The sequence below is a fragment of the Musa acuminata genome, chromosome BXJ1-6 (assembly GCF_036884655.1).
Source record: "Musa acuminata AAA Group cultivar baxijiao chromosome BXJ1-6, Cavendish_Baxijiao_AAA, whole genome shotgun sequence".
NCBI classification, from domain to species: domain Eukaryota; kingdom Viridiplantae; phylum Streptophyta; class Magnoliopsida; order Zingiberales; family Musaceae; genus Musa; species Musa acuminata.
Window position 1 is genome coordinate 9361238 of NC_088332.1, and position 22933 is coordinate 9384170.

Below are 22933 nucleotides of genomic sequence, written 5' to 3' on the forward strand. Positions count from 1 at the left end.
ATCAATACACATCAAAACATTAACCACCTGATGCACTAACTGTTCTTTATTTTCCAGATTAGGTCCGGCACAAGGACTTCAATGAAGACCTCAATTCAATCTACTGATGCTTTTCTGATGAGAAGAACCACACGTTGTGCATTACAACACATTAGAAACCACATAAAGTAGACCCATTCAGGTCAGCACAAGTAACCGAAGAAGTGGAATTCAATGACATGGTGCACAAGCCCCAAAGGGCAAGCTGACATTAGCTCGGCATATTTTTTTATCAGTTCAACAGCGAACCAAGAAAGAGATTGCCAGGAAAGATAGAGTGGACTAGAAATACCTAGGAGGCTGCCCAACATATGGCGCGCCACTACCAGCCCTTGGCTGGCTACCATACTGGGACATCTGTTGTGAAACTTGAGGATAACCAGCAGATGCAGTAAGGAGCGAGCCTGAGGTTGGGTACGGGGCACCAGCAGATGGAACAAATGGCTGGCCCAGGAATGTTCCAGCTGCTGATGCAAAGGTTGTTTTACTTGGATCCCAAGTTGGCATCTGTCCAACACTGCTAACATAAGTTCCTGCAGCTTGAGGATTAGTTTGCCAGCTGGTGGAAGCAGTAGGCGCAGCCGAAGCTTGTGGATTTGTGAGTAACCCAGAGTCAGGAATGGTGTAATCCCTGCTCTTGTCACTATACGCCTGAACATAATGCATGTAGACAGAAAAAAAGAAAAATTACTCCAATAACAGAAAAATGAGAAAATGGAATGACAAGAAGCATACACTAAGGGATTGTCAGTGATTTAGAGTTTGATGGCATCATTTTTGTTTTTCTTTTCAACAAGAGAGACATCTGGTTTTGCTTAGATTTGGCTTTTTCTGGAATCAAAAACAAGTTTGATGGTCAAAAGCAAGGAGAGGGTTATGTTCTTCACGTTAGATCACTTGGGCTTTCACAGGTCAAAGGCCCAGATCATCCTTACTATTCTCATTCTCATGCTTTTCTTTCTGAAATGTCAGAAAAAAAATATGGGCATGTTTCACCATGTGTCTTACAATTATTATTCAAGATTTCCAAGTTTCTTGCTTATAAAAACTAAAATAATGAAAAGAGAGTCAAATGCCTAAGAGATTTACTCAGTTATTATTGCTCCTGTATAACCCAAAAATCCATAATTGTACCTTTACATTGAGATCAGTATGACGAGAGAATGACAGATGAAGCTTACAATAGCCACCATCATAAATGCAGTGTCCCTCCAAAGCCTCTTTGGCAACTGCTGCAGTAGTCACATCTGATGGGAAAATGGATAATGGTATCAAATATTCTAGCAGCCTCATCAAAATACGTTGAAAGAAAAGAAAATAAAAAAAAAGTCCTTGCATCTTCATATAAAATATTTGGGCAGTCTAAGATTAACTGGACTACCACAAAAAGAAGGGGAAAAAGATCTAGATGCTTCCCAGACAAGAACTAATAGAAAAGACATTGAACCTGGATTGTCCAGTAATAAAGGAAAAGTAGGATGCAAATAGCTATGTAAATAATAAAAAAAGAAACTAAATCTTCAATTCTAATTTTAGACCTTCTAACCACACCCAATATGGCACCTTTACCAAGCAGAGTGTGACAGAATGGAGAAAGATAATGGGTAGAGGAGACTGAAAGCTTGAGCAATGCAAAATTCATAGTTCTTTGACAATCAGGGCACTAAGCATGCCTAAAACTTTAAAGTACTAAAAGCACAGAATAAATTGCTTTCAGTTAAGAAAAGCACAAATATAGTTTGGCAGACAGTTCCTACCTGGATACTGGATCAGAGCCTGAGTTCCACCATTCTTCTCAAAAATTGCAATTTTCTGAACAGTACCAAATGCTGAGAATACCTGATTAAATAAAAGTTATAGTGAATATCACACCGTAATTTAACACATATGACATGGATAGAAAGAAACATCTCACCGTGTGAAGAACATCAACTGTCACAGCATATTGCATGTTCTCTATTGATGCAAGAAGCACATTACTCTCAGGTTCCTTTATTTTCCCATCAGGACCAAGTACAGGCTGAAGATAATGACCATTAGTAATGAAAATTAATCAGAACCATAAAGATTATGCAATGTGGAAACAAACCTGCAAGGTACCCTCAATTGCAGAAGGGTTCACAGGAAGGTAAGGATTAGTGTAATCCCTGCATGATATTACGTGGAACCAGACCAAGTTTTACAATTATAATACACACAAATTCACTGATAGATCTATATCAGAATTCTAGAACACAAAAATTAACAACACTAAGAACCTTGTAAAACATAGAATGCACCAGAGGAAAAAAATATGCAAATAAGAACTACACCTAGCTAGCACTTCCCATAAATAAATGGAGATTAAAACAACCACAACAAGCCATAACATTCAGATCATGTATCAAAATAAATCACAACTGGATTATTTCACCTACAAAATTCAGATCATGTATCAAAACATTAATATACGCCTAAACTTCTTTTTCAGTTTGAATATGTAATGGCATTTCACAATGACATTGTCATATATCTACTGACATTATAACCTATTTTTGTCATACACTCTTAAAATGCATGTCAAGTGAATAAACTAATTGATGAACAGTCAAGCATTTTGTCTTCATACGAGATATAATCTCAAATACGTTGTATTCTGCTAAATTTAGAAAGTAAACCATGAACACGCTAATCTGTACAATAATTGCAGCATTTGACTATTTAAAAATGGAGGCTTCACAAGGTTTAAGATTAGCAGGAGCACCCCATCAGACCTATACTAAAGAAACAGGAAGATCAATTGATATATGGTTGGATGACCATCCTGTTGTATGGCAATCATAGTCTCTCTATAATGCATAATTGTGCATATGAGGATAACAGGGTCCTAACATGTTCTTGAGTCCATCGAACACATACAGAAATTTTATCAGTTTAATATAGAGCTGGCTTCAAACCTCAGACAACCAGTTACACTTATCCAAAAAGTTTGATGAGTCAGCAAAATTGGTTCGCAGATGGTCAAAATGCATTACGAGATAAACAGAAGTATATAATAATAATAATAATATAATGTCTAGCAAGGTTGCTTGCAAGTAGAGACCTGCTGCGATGAGACTGAAACTTGATATTTAAATCCGTGTGTGCAGAAAAAGAAATCCGCAGGTGGCAAGACGTAACATGATCTTGAAGCAAGTATCTGTAAATCCTAAAAACCATCAGAAAGATAATATATTGATTATTCCAAAGAGTTCAAGTGAGAAACCAATGAAACCTCGGGATACTTCTACCATCCAAGGAATTTCTAGCTTCTGAAGCAGTTGCTGCATCGTTGTATTGGATCAAAGCCTATAAAAGATGTGCAGAACACTAAGATGAATTACAATCGTAAATTCACAATTGACAAAAGCTGGAAAAATATAAGGACCTGAAATCCAGCAGCCTTTTCAAAAGTAGCAATTTTGTGAACAAATCCAAAGGCAGAAAACACCTGATAGACAGAAAAACAAGAACATTAGCAAACTAGATTGTGAAGATTTCAAACATCAAATGACATTAGGTTGCATGGAAATCAATGAAATTATTTGTAAGTGCAGGATGGCACCTGTCAGACAATGCATGGCATCATAACTCCAGTGGCAACATATATGAACAATTTTTACTTTATATGATGAACTTCATCATGCATGACCACATGATTCACTGCCTCCAGATAGCAGATCAAATGTAAAAGGCAAATATAACTATCCTTGATAAGCAGAAAAGTAACCACACTACATCATTAAAAAAAGAAACATTTGACTTAATAAAGAAATATCTAAAGTTTTGAAAAATCAAAATCCTAAAGAATGGAAGTTTAACCTCCAAATACAGCTTCATATACAAACTGAGTAACCTACAACTTAAGGATGATGATAAAAAAAGCAGTTAAAGATCAACAATCATTCAACGCAAAGATTCAGAGACTCGGAACAGAATAGTCAAAAGAAAGAGAGAGCAAAACAAACATGGTATCTCTCCGAATGCAGATGCTGATAACGAGATATACTCCGTGTTAACATGGACCTGCTAACCCATTCAGTATGTTACTAGAAGTCAAAGGATTAAAACAAAATTAGTTCAACATACATTTATTACATCAAAAAGTCCCTCGTATCTCTTCATCTTCAAGGCCATTCAGATTCCCAAAAAAGCAAGAATGAATTCCATCTTAAATGCAACATTAGGAATTTATAGAAAAGTCTCAGACAGTTACAGAACTTACCAAATGGATAACATCTATGCTGACATCACCAGCTTCGACACCCTCTATAGTAACAAGCAAAACATTCCCAGCAACCTCTCCAGAGGCCTTATTGTTTACAATTTCTTGCCTGTTTGAATATTGGATATAAACAGTTTTGCCACGAACTTGTGCAGGTTCTGATGAAGAGGCATAATATGAAATCATTGAGATGGCCTGATTAAGGTCAGCCTGAAAAAAAAAAGGATGACAACAACAAGGTTAGACCATTACATTTCCCATACTCAGATGCAATTTTCTGCAAGCTAATTATAATAAAGCAACAAATAAGTTAAGCAAGAAAAGCAACAAGTTCTCAAGGAACAACAAAAATGTCATCTAAGAACTGAATATTCCACACCTTCCTGCCAATAGTATGTTAAAACCAAACCAAGGAAAACAAAAATGTAGGTTACAACTTATTTCCTTTATGGAAAGATACTAACTAGAACAGAAAGCTCCAGAGCAATCAGAGCTCCAAAATGGCAACCAGATGAATCACATAGATAATTGATTCTCCAAAGTTAGACAGCAAATCACTAGTTTGACTGAACTCATGCAAAATGTGCGAAAAAAGAAAAATTCTGAAGCATGCGCAGGAGACGATAAAATGTTGGAGCAAATAATACATATTCTACACAGGATTTGAAATTCACTATCTTGAGAAGGGATAACAAATCACACCAAGCATTCTTTTAGGAAACATGCCCTTGTAAATTCTTACTCAAAGCTTCCAGTTAGAGTATTTAGAATAGAGAATGAAAAGAAAAAAGAAAGGCAGCTCTTGATCATAGTTCAATTTGAAATTGCACTCCAGGTGCTAATGGTGCAATAACCATGGTTCTGCAATTCAACTTTGACCAAATTACATCTTTTGAATGTGTACTTGCTCTCAAGCATTCTCTATTGTCATTGAGGGAAGAATCATTTCACCATCACATATTGCTTTCAAGACAAATTCAAAGCAACATGATCAAATTTTACATTTTATAGATTAGCAAATATCAGCAGCTTCACTTCAATAATAAAGTTAATCAGCACCATTAAACTTTAAACACATAACCAGAAGACAGGACAGCACAAGCCTCAGTTGAGAAATAAAGGTAAAACAGTTTTAGACCTTCATAAATTGACTGCAAAATTATTGAAATGGTTGAACCACAAAGAATCATTATATTTAAAGCATACACAATAAGTCTACAATGAACTTATATCAACCACGTGCAAGAATCAGTCGAGTAGGAGCAAGGCATGCCCTCAACCAACTGATCAATCAAGCAACAAGAAGAGGTTTCACCTTTTTATCATTTGTAAAATAGAGGTCTGCTCACTGACTTGAGTCGTATGCATGCAGTTAGCAGATTAGCAAAGACCTACCAATTTAATCTTATTCCGATAGTCAAAGAATAGTTTGATGAAGCTTACAATGAAGCAAACATCAAACACACTAAAAAAATTAAGCAACTGTTCCTTTCAAAAAGTAACCAACCAAAAAACATGATCAAACCGATATTGAATTCGACGTTCTTGCAAAAATTTCAATTATTATCAGTCAAGAATCCTTTTCACGCTCCGTTGAGAACAGGGTCTCGCGACTAAGATCAAGATCCACGCAGATCTTGTTAGTTCTTAGGTAAATAGCAGCATATTCCGGGGCTAAGATAAAAATGATCGCTCATTTAAAACCAAGAATCCACGCAGATGATAGCGAATTGAAAATCGAACACACGAGAAGAATTACATGTAGTGTGACATCCAAGACATCTGTTCTATCCCAAACCAAAAAAGATGATGAAACAAGATGGAAACGACTCGAAACGCGACGTTCTTGAGAAAATTTCCAGCATAAAATTCCAAAACCGATGAACACGTCAAGAAATTGGGCTCCGACGCTTACAAACTCAACGAAGGCCTGGTTGCGATTGGCACCGACATTGCATTTGGTGTTAACGATCTTGCCGAACGGCTTGCAGAGCTCGATTAACTCCTCCTCCGTGCACTCCCACGGCAGGTTCCGGAGGTGCAGCACCTTCGACGGCGTCTGCGTGTACCGGAACTGCGGCTGTCCCGATGAAGAAGACATCAGCAACCTAGGGTTTGTCCAAACGCTCCTCCGATCCCCTCTGCTTTGATTCAACCAACGCGATTGAGATCAAGCCGCAACCGGACGAATCGAGGGATTGCTCTCGGAATGTTAGGGCTAGGGCTCGGGCTCGTATTGGGAGGAAGGATTGAGCGGCTGCGGGAGCTTATCGAGGAATAAAGGCATTGAAAGCTTCGATGGCTTCCGTTTTGGGGTTGTCTTCGGAGGTCGGTGACTCATCAATGAAGCCCAACCCATCATCATATAAGCGACGAGTCGGACGGGTTCAGTACCGTCCGAGTCGGGTTGGAGTCCAGCCGAAATGAATTACTACTCGACTCGACCCAAACCATTGGTGATTGGGTTAATGATCGGCTCAAACCGAACTCATATATATATACAATCGATATTGGGTACGTTAAACTTTATCCATATTGTTACAGAGAACATCCTCAGCCAATCATCATATGATACTTAACCGTCATATAATATTTAAGATAAAATGAGAATACAAAGATCTCATGGCAAAGTCCAAAATAGAGGGTTATGGGTTTCTCTCCCTTATAACTCACATAGACCAAGATTATTAGAGGTGATTAGAAATTATCATTTTATAAAATATTTAATAGAATGTTTTGCTCATTTATAACCAAGTATAAAAACTCTTCACCAACACAATGAACAAAAAGGCTTACCTTTTTTTATTACTCATATTCATCTCGTACACTTTAAGGTACTAGTTAGGTCTTCGTGCAGAAAGCACATCGGGAGTTTTACGTTTCCAACTTGGAAGCACCATGGACAATCCTATGAACACAAGTCCGAACTACGTTGAGTTGACCAAAACATCAACGACTTCTTCCCTCATCATTTTTATACTAAAAGGAGGGTCTGATATTGTATGAACAATCGCTCGTTGACTATCTCAAAGAATGCTCGAGTAGAGAAACTTTACCCCCGACACATAGTACTTTCACCTAAGAGGGTAACAGTCACCCTTTCCGCACATAAGCACATCCACCTTAGCACAAATATATTGGGAAACCATGGGGAGAGAGTATCATATGCGTAGCGAAAAAATAAAAATAAAAATGGTTTTCCAAAATAATCATATTGAATCGTCGTGCAACGATTAAGAGTATAAAACTCATGAAACCAAAAACTACATAAAATATATGAGACGTTCTCACATATGGAAGATCATATATCTCTTAGTTTGTAGATCCAAGTCCATGGATAAAGGAGCTATCGTAAACTCCTCTCCAACGGTGATACATAATATATATGAAGCAGCGATGCACCTCCTCTTGTGGCACATTCTTTTCTCGCCTTCGCGTACCATCACACAACAACAAAACAAGAAGGGGTCAGCCCTTCTTACTATCTTCACACCCAAGTAGGGGCTAGTGGCAAGGGAAGAAAAAGGGAGGAGATGATAGGAGACGGGTGGCCAAATGAATATAGCCTATGACCCTTTGGTCCATCTCCTATTTACAGAGAACTCTCTAAACTTAACCCTAATGGATTATGCCTTATTGAGTATTGGATCTTCATCAAATTCCAATGGCATATTATACATTGGATATCTATTTAAATATTTGCTTTAAGTTTTTATTGGGTTTCACCCAATGAATCTATTAAAACAGGGGGCTTATTGGATATCACATATCCAATCTTTTATTCGTTGTGTCATCCACTATATGTGCGTGACCCTCTAGGTCGAATACTGAGCTGGTCGTAGGTTTCATCTATCAGAACTCATTCAGACTTAGTGAATTATTATCCACATAATAATTCACTCAACTTATAGACTATGGACATACTATGCTACTACACCATAATCCATAAACGGTATAACAAGATCTAATTCATTGGACCTATCTGTTGTTAGTTAATGTATTTGCAGTCCCTCGTCTATCTAATATCCCATAGATCATATACCGAGCATGACACTATTATGTCTATATGAAATCTATCAAAGTCTCACTCTAATCGATGTCTCCCGATGAACTCATTTTCTCTCAGTTTGAATCTTATGCTTATCAGATTCATCATGATCTGATCGACCATGGCAAATAATTTACTTTAGTGAGAGTATATGGGATATTCTTGTTATGATATTGAGAGTGTATGATCCTATATTGACATCTAATTACTCTCGTAAGGTTAGCTATCGCTTCCAATGACCAATTGTATTAAATCTGGAACCTCTAAACCTATAAGTTAGGTATTAAAAAGTGGAGTACTCAAATAGAGCATCATTACTTTCTTAAGTCTAAGTACCAGATACACAACTAGGAGTATGAAATTGTTGTTTAACGATAATGTATTATTAGGCAACTAGCATTTCATAAGTAAATCATTCACTAAACTCATTCTTCAATGAGTACTTACACTATATTATTAGTATCCCAACATAAGTAGCTATGAGACCAACTGCCTCAATCATATGGATGAGAGCATAGCACATCGGTTTGTCCGATTATCTCGATGTCTCTCTTAAATAACCTATGATTAAGAATATTTATGATATATGCTTATAGGTAAATTGGTCTCATTGTCATGATTTCATCATGATCCAATTCCTATTATACAGATTCAATGACATCACAATATATATTTATCATATAATAAAAAGTAAAAAAACATCATAATAATAATAACTCAATAGATCGTGCAGTATATCGCATATGTCATAACTCACATAATCGGATTACAAGTCACATGTAACTAGCAAAATGTCGATGTAATACTAGTATATATTCAACAACCTGAGTCTCTTACCCTCATAGATGACCTCGAACCATCTGCTTGTTCTTATTGAGGTGTTCTTAAATCTCACTTAGTAAGTGAAGATGCTAACATGCATGATATAGATCGTCGCTCTAATTTTGCCCTAGTTAGCCCGACAAACGATGCCACTAACTTAGTCATTATCACCAATTCCACCATAGTCGACACTAGCACTTGTCGGGATTCCTTAACCCAACATGGTGCTGACATTGCAGGAGTGCCCGAGACCCATCAAACCGTCGATCAAGTGGGCACTTTAGTCCTTAATAATGGAATTTAACACACCACACCACAACTCTATCCTATCTGAATCTGAGGCATGGTCAATAGAGTCGATAGAGGATCCCTACGAATTCAACTATGACAGATGGACAAGATATACTAGGCAAACTCATGTTGAACAAACTAAACATGCCACCAGGTTGATAATAGATCAAAGATGTACGAGCTTGACATGCTGACTGTACCAAATGTCATACTTCAAACCCCTTTAGCAAGAACCACGAAGCACGCTTAAGGGGGGGGGGGGGGGGGGGGGGGGCAGGGGGCGCAAATGATAAAGAGTACAATATCAGTCAATCATCATATGACACATAATTATCATATGGTGTCCAATGTGATAAGAGAAGACAAAGTTTATCCTTCAATAGTTTGCCTATGTCGATAAGGATCTAAGGTAGGTAATTATGGTTTACCCCCCTTGTCGCCCATGTCGACAAAAGGCCAAAGGGAGGCTGATAGAGGTTGCCTCCCCATAAAATATTTTATAGAATATTCTACCACTTTACGAATATATATAAAAGATTGTCACCAACACAATAAATAATGGACTTACCTTTTTTTGAGTACTCGTATTTGCACTCGTATACTTGGAGTTATTAACTTAGGTGTCAAGGAGACCAGGTTAGGAAACCTCTCCTAACATTGGTCTTTATGCATGTGATACCTCAAGAGCTCGTTGTTTTTACTTTGGAGGCACATCGGATAACTCTACGCACATAGGTCCAGACCACGTCGAGGTTCCCCGACTTGATATGGTGTTAACATCCCAAGAGTGCCCTAGACCCATCGAATCATTGGTCGAGAGGGCACTTCGATCCCTAACTATGAAATTTATCGAACCACACTACCACTCTATCTTGGTTGAATCCGAGACTTATTCGATGGAGTCAACACACGATTTCATGTGAATCCAACAATAACAGGTGGACTAGACGTACTTAGCAAACTAAACATGCCATTATGTCGATAATAGATCGTAGAAGTATAAACTTAACATATCGGATGAACGAGACACTGCACTTTGGACCCCAATGACAGAGAGTCCCGAAACATGCTTTTAAGGGAGAGGGAGGGGGAGGGAATAATAAGGAATACGTTGTTAGCTAATTGTCATTCGACATGTAACCACTATATGGTGTTAGTGGTGGAAAGAGAAGACGAATGTGACCCTTCATGCGTCTACTCATGTGGGCAAGTGTCCAAGGTATGTGGTTATCAGCTATCCCTTTGTTACCCATGTGGACAAGAGGCTAGGAGAAGACTATTAGAAGCGGTTAGAGGCTGCCTCGTCGTAGAATATTTCATAAAATATTTTGCCCATTTATGATCAAATATAAAAACTTCTCACCAACATAATAAACACGGAGCTTACTTTTTTTTATTACTTACGTATGCGCTCGTACACATTGGGTTATTAACTTGGGGGTCGAAGGGATCGGATTGGGAAACCACTTTTGATCTCGATATTCATGCAGGCGACACATCAGGAGTTCGACGTTTCTACCTTGGATGCACATTAGATAATTTTGTCTATATGGGTTCAAACCATATCAAGCTGATTAAGACATCAACAACTTCTTTCCTCATTATATATATATATATAAATAAAATTTAATATAAGTTTATATTTTTAAATAATTATGATCAGGTAATATATAATAATACATTAATATAGAAAAATAATAAAAGTATAAACATCGATGATGTGCCCAAAAATCAAGGGCATTTTTGTCATTTTAAATGATAAAAACAGAACCCTAGGATCCAAATCGGACAAGACAATGCTGAGCGGTATATATATATATATATATATATATATATATATATATATGCCCTTGACACGCCAATCTCGCTGCCGTATCCGTTGGGACTTGGTGCTTTCATCTCTAGGGTTTGTGGGCGACCGAAGAGGAGGGTTTGTAAGTACCGATCAAAGATCTCCAGGTGCTCATATCTTCTTCTCTAAATCCTTTCACTAAATCCAGTAATCTCGCTTTGCTATTCTACGTGCTCTTCTTTTTGGGGATGGTGGCTAGGGCGTGGGGGTTCTCGACTTGATGGGTCCGTTTTGTCGATTGTTTAGTAATTTTTGCTGTATTATGTGGCCGGAGACTGATTTGTGGCGGATTCTTGCGGGATCTTTTGATATTTTGTTCTGATATAGGGCTGGATTGTTGGTAAATTTATCTGTCGGTGGATGATCTTTTATAGAGAAGGTCGGGATTTATCGATTGTTGGATTGTTTAGTAGAGCGGGATCAGCGATGGGGTGCGAGATGTTTGTGCGGCATCGGTGGTGGGGCGTAAGCTGCTCGTACGTTCGGCATTCGAACAGAGAGTTCGGCTAAAGTCTTGTTTGTCGATTGACAGTCACAGGGTCGGAGGGAAATGAATAAGGTTGGAAGAAGAGGGTAATATTTTCCAAGTGGCTATGCTAGTTGTTTTGATTCTGATAGTATAGTTAGTTTGCGCTATAGCATTATCTCATGTTCAATGACTTTCATCATTGTCTCATATACATATAGTCTGTTTATTTTTTGATTTCATCATTGTATCATATTTATCAACTAACTTCTTGGTGTTATTTCTGTCATTATGGTTCTAGAATGGAATATTCATAGTCTGGCTTTGCATCCATGTCTATTATTAATTTGCCCACATGTCTTGATTTTCTCTTGCTTACGCTCTATGTCATTCTTTTTTCTTTTTTTTTGGTTGGAAAGAAGGGGGGTAGTTGTCTGTAAATGTGTTCGTGATGCTCTTAATGGAAATTAGTGTTTTTCACGTCAAATGTTTGTTGCAGAAGTGGGATTTCAACCATGGGTGGACAAAGAAACAGCTATGGAAAAAGGTCCCACTCCAACTCAGAGTATACTGACAATGGAGGAAGCAAGAGAAGAAATCCTGGAGAAGATAGAGAAAACTATGCTCCTGGGCCTGATGATACTGTTTACCGGTACTTGTGTCCTGGAAGGAAGATAGGGAGTATCATTGGGAGAGGTGGGGAGATTGTGAAGCAACTGAGGTCTGACACTCAAGCCAAGATCAGGATTGGGGAGACTCTACCAGGTTGTGAAGAGCGAGTCATAACCATCTTTAGTACTAGCAAAGAAACCAATAAGTTTGAAGATACTGGTGACAATGTTTGCCCCGCACAGGATGCTTTGTTTAAGGTGCATGAGAGGCTAGTAAATGATGAGGCAATGGGTGAGGAAGATACAGATGTTGATACCACCCAAGTCACCCTTCGTCTTCTTGTGCCATCTGATCAGATTGGATGCATCATTGGTAAAGGAGGACAAATTATTCAAGGTATTCGTAGTGACTCTGGTGCTCAGATACGCATTCTTAAGAACGACCATCTACCAGCATGTGCAATTAGCAGTGATGAACTCCTCCAGGTCTGTTGCAATTTTGCTAATAGGAGCTGTATTTATTGGCAGATAAAAAAAATGAAAATCTTTATGTGATGCAATCAAACCCTTCCAATCTCATGGTAGGAAGCTGAAAATTTAGGGCTTGTTATAAATACAGAACACATGTAATTTATTCATCGATGATGATTTTTATCTAATTATCACGTTAGGTACTTTCTTCCTTAAGTCGCATCTGATTGCCTTGTTTTCATTGATCAACTCCATGATTTCTATTAATTAGTACTTGTATCGTACATGTTAATGGGACTGACCACAACATTCTGATTTTCCATAAATAGATACACTTTGCATTCTTTTGATCATTTACATAGTACTTTCTTTTTTGCCGTGATCATGTGAAAATTTCATGTGAGAAAATACATTTTTATCGTTCGTAAGTTTCTTCTCCTTTTCTTATTGGAAGGTGAATGCCTTGACTTTTGTGTTTGGTGTGGACTGGATATGTTCTTAATTCTTTGTGAAATATAAGCAAGTATGCCTTCACCTTTTTTTGTTTTTTAAAAATCTTGCTAGTAATTTATCTAATCAAGCTTTCATATTTTTTTAAGATTACTGGGGAGGCTTCAGTTGTAAAGAAGGCACTTTTTCAAGTTTCATCACGCCTACATGATAATCCATCTCGTTCCCAACATCTGCTTGTTCCTGGTACACCTCAAGTGTATCCAGTAGCTGGTCAGTTTGGGGTTCCGAATAACAGTGCACCAATTGTGGGCTTGGGTCCATTGATGGGCTCTTATGGAGGCTACAAGGGAGATGCAGTAGGGGAGTGGCCATCTTTATACCCACCACCACGTGATGAAAGTTCTGCCAAGGAGTTCAGCTTACGTTTGCTGTGTCCTGCTGCCAACATAGGGGGGGTTATTGGTAAAGGTGGTGTCATCATTAAGCAGATTAGACAAGAATCTGGTGCATCTATTAAAGTAGACAGTTCCAAATCTGAAGATGAATGCATAATATTAATTTCATCGAAAGAGGTGAGAAGCTTGTATTTCTCATGTTGTAGTTGTTTATATGCACACACAACTGAGGTTGCATTAGATTTTAGTCACTTTTTTGTTGTACCTTTCAGTTCTTTGAAGATCCAATTTCTCCTGCGATAGATGCTGCAGTACGCTTGCAATCCAGATGTAGTGAAAAATCCGAAAAAGAATCTGGTGAACCTTCATATACTACCCGCTTACTTGTACCAACTTCACGTATTGGTTGCCTTATTGGTAAAGGAGGGACCATTATATCTGAAATGAGGAGAAGCACACGAGCAAATATAAGGATACTATCAAAGGAAAATCTTCCAAAAGTTGCTGCAGAAGATGATGAGATGGTTCAGGTAATTACTTCGCCTAGTGTAAGTAGAATGGCAGTATTTGCTATGTTTTGACTAACTGTAAAGTTTATTCTTCCTGATTTTAAATTTTGATTTTGTTCAGATTTGTGGAGAGCTTGATATTGCTAGAAATGCTCTTATACAAGTAACAACACGTCTTAAAGCCAATTTCTTTGAAAGGGAGGGTGCATTATCTGCATTTCCATCTTCTGCTCCGTACCATCCTTTGCCAATGGATGCTCCTGATGTGGCGAGACATGGAGGCAGAGATAATAAGTTGCATGGCCGTACATATTCATACTCTGGTGCATATGGTCCTTCAGGTGATTCATTTGCATCTAATAATTACAGCAGCTATGGGGGTTCTCAGGTAATGCTCTCTTTTTACCAACCTCTAGCTTTTAATTTTTTTTCCCTTTTTACCTTTATCTCAACCTCCCAAGGGCTGAAAGAAACTCTTCTCTTAGTAGTTTGACTAAATGACCACCTTTTTTACTTCCATTGAATTGTTTGCTGCATTTTTTAGAGAGGTGGTAGTTATGGTGCATATAGTGGATACTCTTCCCGCTCTGGCAGTGCTGGGTAAGTGTCTCTTAATATGTTATCACAAATTAGTGTCGTTAATGTCCTCATTTTAATTCAGAATGAAGATAATATGAAGAAACATCATGAGAGGAACCAATTCTTGCTTATATTATTAATTTTGAGCTCTGGATTTTTCTGATATTCCAATTTGGTATTGGATCAAGGATTGGTGGGTTGACCTTAACTAAAAACATTACTAAACAATATAAAAAATGTCTAAATTAACAAAAAAATATATATGTTAGAAGATTTAGATATATAAATCTTGTTAAATACAATTATCAAAATGTAATTCAAAATTAATATAAAAATGAACTCCTAGGAGCACAGTAAGTCATTGAAATTTGATGCCTTCACCTACTACATCACTACTATTCTTAATAAGAGCAGTTCTTTTTTTCCTTGAGTAAATATTTCCTTCTGGTGCTTTTGACCATCTATCTATAATGTGTTAGTAGTCTACTACCTGTTCTATGCTTCTCTATTTGATCCCTGATTAGTAGCTTGTTTTACCAGGTTATCTGGTCCAAAGCCTGTTTCCCATGGGAAACATCATGGTTACTAGTATCCCCAATGAATTAGGTCCAACAGGTAGACTGCTCCCTTTACCTTATCTTTTGGATTGCAACAATTGGCTTTAAAATTTCGTATATAACTCGATTCATTTCTGATCGTTTTCCTGTCTTTTACCTACCAACCCCACCTATATTAGACTTCTAATGCACCTGATTTTTTAACCTTTGTTGCCTTTCCATCCTATTAAAACAGCTGAGGTCTGAGAAGTCTGGAGCCAACCTATATGAAGCCTCAAGCCTAAACCAGAAGCCAGATGAACAGAGTTTGAGATCTTATGGCCTACATGGAACATAATCCACCATTTGATTTTTTATGTACCTTTAGTGTTTAACCAAATAACATATGCTTTGTCATGGACATGCGTTCTGTTTGAAGCATTTGTATGAACTTCAGAATCTTATGACTTCTTGTACTTTTGAACCCCAGTGTCTCAATAGTAAGTTTTGAGTAGCTTGCCAATAACGTAGAAGTGATATTGATCCTAAAATGATTGGGGAAGTATTTGAGTGTTTTGCTTGATAGAAACCTTTTAAGCATTCTTTCTGAATCATTTGTGATTACACTAAACATTTGTCCTCTCATTACCTCTTTTGTTTGAATCATAATTTTGTCTTTAAACTTTTATTTGTTCGAGGGCATTGGTCTTCTATGCATGAAATGTGGAAGACTTTGAGTAAAACTACGTTCTCTAAGTCCAAGTCCTTTGTAAGGTCTTTGAAAAGGATGTGTTTTAGGAACCATTATAAATTCACAAGGGATGGGCAATTGACCTTGTATGCATGAAATGCAGGAGACTTTTGGGTAAAACTATTTGACTTAAATTTGTGAATCCATGTCCTTTATAAGTTTTTTTGAAAAAGAATGTGTTTTAGGAATTATTATAAATTCACAAGGGATGGGTTTCACTGATTTGCCATTTACAATTTTTGCATGCTTCAAATCAGTGTTGATGTCTGCAAGCTCATCTATGTTCAGGTTGATATTGAAGGCTTTCAAGGGAATTTCAATTATATCTTGAATATTTAATGAAGAAACTATCTGGAAGGTAGGAAATTATTCATGCCTTGCTATTGCTTCTGGCTTGTATGCAAACTATGCCATTTTGCTTGATTTGATGATGTTGAGAATGGTAAATATGCAAGTTTTGGCAAGGTATAGTCACAACGTTCTAATTCTGCATGCATTATATGCAGAATAAATTTTTATCTTGTCATCTTTATCTTTTGTCCCATGTCATTTATGTGCATGCATAGAATCTTGTATGATGTATTTTTGCTTTTTGCATGCATTTGTGTTTTTGAATCTAAAGATTAGTCATATGCCTAGAAACTATGAAAATATTTAGCTTCTACTTAATTGCATGATTTGTAGACATACTAAGTAGAGGTGAATTTTTTTATGTTATCCACCCACAAATTATATATTGAAACTATTGTAATTGCAATGTTCTACTACTTAGTTGCTTCATTTTGTTTTTGCACTCATACATATGTCAGTTGAATTGAGGTCGATGCTTTTCTAGTGTCATGAAATCTCATCAAGCATCACAACAATCGTGTTTCAAGATTTCTATTGCTAAGTTACTATGTTTTTTTTATTGCTTATGTACTATTTTCAGTTGGATTGAGATGATGCTATCGTAAAGTTTGTAATAAAATCTCATCAAGAATCTTTGTTGTGTAGTTGTAACGTTTTAATCCAAACAGATTACATGTATACTCTTGTTCACATATCAAATCTTGGAACCAGATAACTATCAATTTTCTTTCGCATTTTGTTTTTTAAGCACATAATGTCACTACACTAGATTTGCTGTGGTTTCACAATTGTACTGACGTATTCATTCAAGGAGCTTGTAACGATTCTAATTAGATTCTCAATATGTTATGAGAAGATGGCATTGACTTTCTGGTTGGCTTGATGTGGTTCTGACCCAGTGCATATGGTTGTCTAAGGTTAGGTTTTTAATCTCGTACCGTACTGGTGTATCGAGCTTTGCTCGGTACGGTGCGACGTACCGAGTGATACGTCGAAAATAGGCATAAAATCCTCCAAAAATACTTGAGAAATAGAAAAAAAAGTTAGGCTAGGGTTTTTAAGTTAGAAATAAATATACATTTTGTATAGTTTTAGCAAAACTAATGTAAATTAGGTAATAATAGTGCCACATATCTTTTTTGGGCTTTGAGTAGTATCCTTGTGCAAGGTTCGCAATTTCGATCCGTTTCGGATCGTTCTTCCGTTAATATTGAATTATTTATAGAAATTATTAGATTATTTTGTATACAACTAAAACTTTAAGATTCAAATGAATTAAGTAATCATATGTGTAAATATACCTGATTCTACCATCAAAACGAATAACGAGCCTCCACTGGTAGTAGATTGGGGTTCTCAATCTTATGTATCTGTATATCAATATGATATATTTGTCGGACCCAATCCTGAAATTGATTCTAGGACAGTGTATTGATACATCGTACGTCATTGGTGAATCAATGTGGTGATGGTCGTAGGTTTATCATCGTGAATTACATGTGTTTGAGGCAACTCCTGAGGTATGTATTGGTGAATGTCAAAACTTACTACTTTCATTACTGATTTGTTGCTCCGTATCATACCTCTTGATTAAAAAATTCTTTCTCTTAATCCGCTTAAATTAGTCTCATAAATTTGATCCAATTCATAAATCGTTATTTTGTTGAGTTTAGGAGAGTAAAAATGTGAGAATAAGAGAGAGATTGTGAGTAAAAATGAGTTTAAGAGGGTGTGAGAGTGAAATGGATTGAAAGAGGGGGGAGGAAAGGGTTTAAATTGACCGTTTAAAAACTGATATAAATCGATAACGGTTGAAATTTTGACCATTATCACCCGGTACAGTCTCGTATTGCTCGATACGGGGTCAAATACCTGATACCACCCGGTACCGGGCGATCCGCGCGTCGGTCTGCTTGCGGATTGGTACGTACCATACGCACCGGAGAGTATGGTACGATATTCAAATCCTTGGTCCAATGTGCCTTCGAGGTGGAAGCGTTGAGCACTCAAGATGACACCTACATGAAGATTCAGATCGGGAGAAGTTTTTCGACCTGGTCCCTTCGACGCTCATGCTAGTAACCCGAGGAAGGTGAGTGCGGTGATGAGCAGTAAAAAGTGATCTCGTTCGGCGGCGTGGTTGCAGGATCGTTAGGGGATCGGCTTCGGGTGTTGGCAAGGTCAAATCTGCAGGGGTCATGCAAATACATAGGCCCCTTCCCTTCTCTTGAGTTGATTATAAGGCACTTTCTATTCTACGATCCCTCGGAGCGAAGGGTTAGGTAGGTAGTAAGGGCCCTCTATCTTTCAGTTGTGGTGTGTGTGACTCCCGCAAAGCGAATGAAGAAAAGCGCGAAGAGCCAGCGACTTTTGTACTGACGACATATTCCTATGTGCTCCAACTTCTTGGGCCCCCCACTCGAGATGAGATGACGAGTCACCTTTGGAAAGAGTCATGACGCTTTGGTGACAAGGTAATCGAGGTGTCGGTTTATGGATGGATTTTGTGGTAATCTCTTCCTCTTGTAAACTGAATGAATATCAACATGTCATGACCATGATGGTTAGGTCGACAACTAACCTATACTTGAAGTAACCCTCACTAAACTATAGGCTAAGGCTAGGCTTCTTGACTTCTAGCTTCTATAGTGAGTGGCCTTGTAGCTTTGGTCTAGTTGTAGGAAGTATTTTATTGAATTGAACACATCAAACAAAGGCGATCAATCAGTAGTTGCCCTTCTCTGGCTTGGGAAAAGCATCGAACTCTAGAAGTTAAGGGCCTTTTTTTAACCTTTGGACATGTCTGTTATCACATGGGTTGAAGAATGACAGGAATTAGTTCTATAATCGGAATTGGACTCGATGATGCCATTTGACAAATGCTCTCAAATGGATTTATTGGTGTTGCACTTTGATTCTTGGCTGGAAGGAGTTGTGATAGAATACGTTTTGCTTATCTCAACATATTGGGAGGGAGGGGGTATCAATCCCAATGCTCCTTCTTTGGCTTGGGAAAAGCATCGAACTCTAGAAGCTAAGGGCCCTTTTTTAACCTTTGGACATTGTTTGTTATCACATGGGTTGAAGAATGACAAGAATTGGTTTTATAATCGGAATTGGACTCAACGATGCCATTTGACAAATGCTTTCAAATGGATTTATTGGTGTTGCACTTTAATTCTTGGTGGGAAGGAGTTATGATAGAATATGTTTTGCGTATCTCGACAAATTGGGAGGGAGGGGGTATCAATCCCAATGCCAAAACTATTTACCTTGTTCAATAGTTTTTCAATGGTTTCTCTTACATTGCTTAGAATGAGTGGTTTTGTTATGGAACTATTAGTATTTTTTAGAAGAATTATTAGTCCAAAATACCTTTTAATGCGAAAAATGCTTATTACTTTAGTAATGGTAATTAGAATAATTTTAACTCTTATTTCATTTTTATTTATGTTATGTCAGATGTTTTATGGATATAAGCTATTCAATGTTCCAAACTAGAATTTTGGGGTAAGATAGTTAATTGATAGCCTAAGTTTTTAGAAAGCATCAAAATAGAGGATATCAGCAAAGCTACTTGTGTTGATCATGACCCTCTTAACTCGGCGATGATCATCCTCACAAAGACCATTAAGGCATCCTCACAAAGACCCTCTTAACTCGGCGATGATCATCCTCACCCTCTTCCACTTTGAAGGTTATTTTTGGGTCGCTTTCCAACCTTGGGCGTATTTCAATGGTAGTTTGGGCATAAGCCTTATGGGTCGAGGAGTTATCTCTCCCTTAGATAGGTCCACCGATGATGACATCAATTTGCCTCTCTACCTTGAGGTTGGTGTGAAGGTTCTTGATGCTTTCGAATAAACCGCCCGAAGTGTCCTTGACGCATGAGCTCTTCAATTTGCTCCTTCAAGTCACGACAATTTCAGTGTTGTGATCGTGATCTCAGTGGAATCGGTAGTATCTCTTTTCATCAATGGGGTCTTTATTAGGTGAGAGTCCCTTAAGAGCCCTTTTCTTTTATCTGCAAGAAAACTTCAACTCTAACTATATTTAAGAGGGTTAACTCATACCTTGGGCGAGGTAGCTCAGGTCATTTATTTCTCCTATGTCAAGGTGACCTTACGATCGAGGCTAGCTATGGTTGCTCCTGCATCAGCGTCTTGCGTGATTCTTTACCCTTGCTCGAGACCATTGCCTCGACGACAATGTACTGATTGGTCCTTTGGAGTGCCTCGGGTACAATCAACGATAATCTCTCTATTAGTGACCAAAAGAGGCGAGGGGCCCTAAGCCCCATCATAAAGTCTATATTATGAGTGATGGATGGGCATCTGCTACATCTCGGACCTGATTTATGAACTGAGCGATGAAGACTGTGAGTTGCCGGTGTTTGATTGTTGTATTTGAAGGCTGAGGGCGTACGCTCTCGAGGAAGTGTATCTTGAACTTCCTTGCTAGCTGAGCGAAAGATTATATGGAAAGTGGCTTCAGGTGAGCATACTATTATTATGCCCGACGTCTTAATGTGGTCGGGAAGGTGCGACACATTAAGTCGTCCGAGGTGTTATATAGAGAGAGACATCTGGGCACGAAAAGCTGCAATGTGCTTCATCGGATCAACATTTTTGTCGAACACCTCCAAGGATACGAGATAGAAGCTTACTGGCATTGGTTTTTCCTTGAGTTTTTTGGGTGAACGACAATCGACTCGAGGTGGGGTTGACTAGCGCTTCCTCTTTTGACTATTGGAGCTTTCGTTGCATCTCCTTCAAACGTTGGTCCATCTATTGTAGTTGGACCCATAGGGAGTTCTTCGTCAAGTCCGTTGACTAGGCCTTGGATTCTAGTGGGGTAGACTGAGGGTGGTGTGGTTTGTTGAATTTCATGGTTAGGAGCCGAAGTGCCCCCTTGGTCCGCGATCCGATAGGCCTCGAGCGTTCTCGGGATGTTGGCACCGCGTTAGGTCGGGGAATCTTGATGGGTGCTAGTGGTGGTGAAGCCGGGGACTGCGGTTGAGTTGGTGGTATCACCTGTTGGGCCAACTAGGACAATAGCAGAGAGACAACCGGTATCATGCTCGTTAACATCTGCACTTGTTGAGTGAGGTTTAATAACACTTCGGTGGGGATCAATAATTGGTTTGGGGTCGTCCCCTGGGGTGAGAGACTCGGGTCGTTGAATCGATGTCAGTATCTCATCGGTGTTTGCGTCGAGGTGGATGTCCTAATGTGTGGAAAGGGTGCTTGCTCGAGGGTTCATTGAGAGGATCAACGGGTGGGTGTTCTTACAACATCAAGCCCTCCTAGCGCCAAAAATATTATGGGAAGATGTCATTGACGTCTTGGTTAGCCTGATGTGGTTCTAACCCATGTGCGTTTGGTTGTTCGAGGTGCCTCCGAGGTGAAAATGTCGAGCTCCCGAGATGCCACTTGAACGAAGATCAAGGTCGGGAAAGGTTTCTTGAACTAGTCCTTCTGATACCCACGTTAGTAACCCGAGGATGGTGAGTGGTAATGAGTAGTAAAAAACAATCTCCCTATTAATTGTGCTAAATGTGAGTTTTTGTATCTGGCGGTAGAGGGGCAGTTTGTGGGGGAGGCAACTCTTGATCGCCTCTAACAGCCTACCTTTGTCCTTTTGTTCATGTAGGCGTCAAGGGAGGAGGCAGCCCGCATGCCTGCTTTGGACTCAGTCTATGTGGGCAGATGAAGGAGAGGCAAGTTTTGTTTATGCGGTTGACACGATTGCCACGCATGCGGGCATGTGTTAGATGATCATTGGCCTCAATATTTGCCCCTATCAATATTCATCTCAATGATAAATGACACTTTAGATTTACTCAATATTCAATATGTGAAGGCTTTTTTGCTAGTGGAAGAAGTTGAATTGCCTTTATACCTATCTGTCACATGTTCTAGTTCTTTTTTATATTATACCTTCTTAATAGATAACTTGCATTTAATCTGATAATAGCCTTTCCTTTTAGTACTCGTTGAGGGTCATAACAAGAAGACTTGGTTGCACCAATCACGTTCTAAAATTTAAACCAGTGATAGTAATCCTTTTTCTTTATATGGCTGCTAATGCCGTTTGAGTTGAGGTTGTTTTGTGACTGATTTTAGCTAAAAAATATCTATCATCATCTGGTTGGCTGATGTGGCTGATTACCAATGTAACTGCAGAGAGTCATTTGCTTGTGTCCCTTGTATTTAAATCTTTCATTTCTATTGATCGGTATTATGTTTGCGTTTAATTTATTTTCTGGGTGAGTCTTATCAGCGTCTCAGATTGCAGGTTTAATATGCTATTCCTGCTCATTCCATATATCTGATGTGGGGTGAGAGCAAGAAAAGGTTCAGTAAAACATCTTTATTAAGCATTGATATTTGATGTAGTAGCTGGCATTTTCTGTATATATTTCTGAATTTGATTTCTTTTTCTGTTTCCCTATAAAGATTGTTGTATGGCAGTGAAGATGTTTACGTTGATTCTGGTAAATGTCTGGCATGCATG

General features: G+C 38.3%; 2 protein-coding genes across 6 annotated transcripts; one reads left to right on the forward strand and one right to left on the reverse strand.

Moving 5' to 3' along the window:
• Window positions 1-77: 77 nt before the first annotated feature.
• On the reverse strand, window positions 78-6622 carry LOC135582931 (polypyrimidine tract-binding protein homolog 1-like). 5 transcript variants are annotated; one of them, XM_065186919.1, is made up of 11 exons: window positions 4283-4411; window positions 4147-4182; window positions 4026-4083; window positions 3446-3508; window positions 3293-3366; window positions 3122-3217; window positions 2129-2186; window positions 1955-2059; window positions 1797-1878; window positions 1174-1286; window positions 78-690 (listed from the first exon to the last, which is right to left on the reverse strand). In XM_065186919.1, coding segments are annotated over exons 2-11 (1020 nt in total). In that variant the 5' UTR covers window positions 4149-4182; window positions 4283-4411; the 3' UTR covers window positions 78-321. The 5 variants fall into 5 exon arrangements, with proteins under 5 accessions (XP_065042991.1, XP_065042992.1, XP_065042988.1 ...); XM_065186920.1 differs by lacking the exons at window positions 4026-4083; window positions 4147-4182 and adding an exon at window positions 6198-6622 and having other exon boundaries at window positions 1221-1286; window positions 4283-4492; XM_065186916.1 differs by lacking the exons at window positions 4026-4083; window positions 4147-4182 and adding an exon at window positions 6198-6622 and having other exon boundaries at window positions 4283-4492.
• A 4675-nt stretch (window positions 6623-11297) lies between these two features.
• On the forward strand, window positions 11298-15799 carry LOC135676100 (KH domain-containing protein At4g18375-like). Its single transcript, XM_065186925.1, has 8 exons — window positions 11298-11402; window positions 12261-12858; window positions 13443-13868; window positions 13964-14221; window positions 14322-14588; window positions 14745-14800; window positions 15320-15394; window positions 15572-15799. The coding sequence occupies exons 2-7, from the start codon at window positions 12277-12279 to the stop codon at window positions 15366-15368; spliced, it is 1638 nt and encodes a 545-aa protein (XP_065042997.1). The 5' UTR covers window positions 11298-11402; window positions 12261-12276; the 3' UTR covers window positions 15369-15394; window positions 15572-15799.
• Window positions 15800-22933: the final 7134 nt, after the last annotated feature.

Excerpts from the sequence above, each read along its gene's own strand:
- LOC135582931 (XM_065186916.1), bottom strand. The coding sequence starts at position 6,383 with ATGTCTTCTTCATCGGGACAGCCGCAGTTCCGGTACACGCAGACGCCG. Across the intron at positions 2,187-3,121 it reads TTTCAGTCTCATCGCAGCAG|GGATTACACTAATCCTTACC; the intron begins GTCTCTACTTGC and ends AATATCATGCAG. Across the intron at positions 1,287-1,796 it reads GGCTCTGATCCAGTATCCAG|ATGTGACTACTGCAGCAGTT; the intron begins GTAGGAACTGTC and ends TTTTCCCATCAG.
- LOC135676100 (XM_065186925.1), top strand. The coding sequence starts at position 12,277 with ATGGGTGGACAAAGAAACAGCTATGGAAAAAGGTCCCACTCCAACTCA. Across the intron at positions 14,589-14,744 it reads GCAGCTATGGGGGTTCTCAG|AGAGGTGGTAGTTATGGTGC; the intron begins GTAATGCTCTCT and ends TGCATTTTTTAG. Across the intron at positions 14,801-15,319 it reads TCCCGCTCTGGCAGTGCTGG|GTTATCTGGTCCAAAGCCTG; the intron begins GTAAGTGTCTCT and ends TTGTTTTACCAG.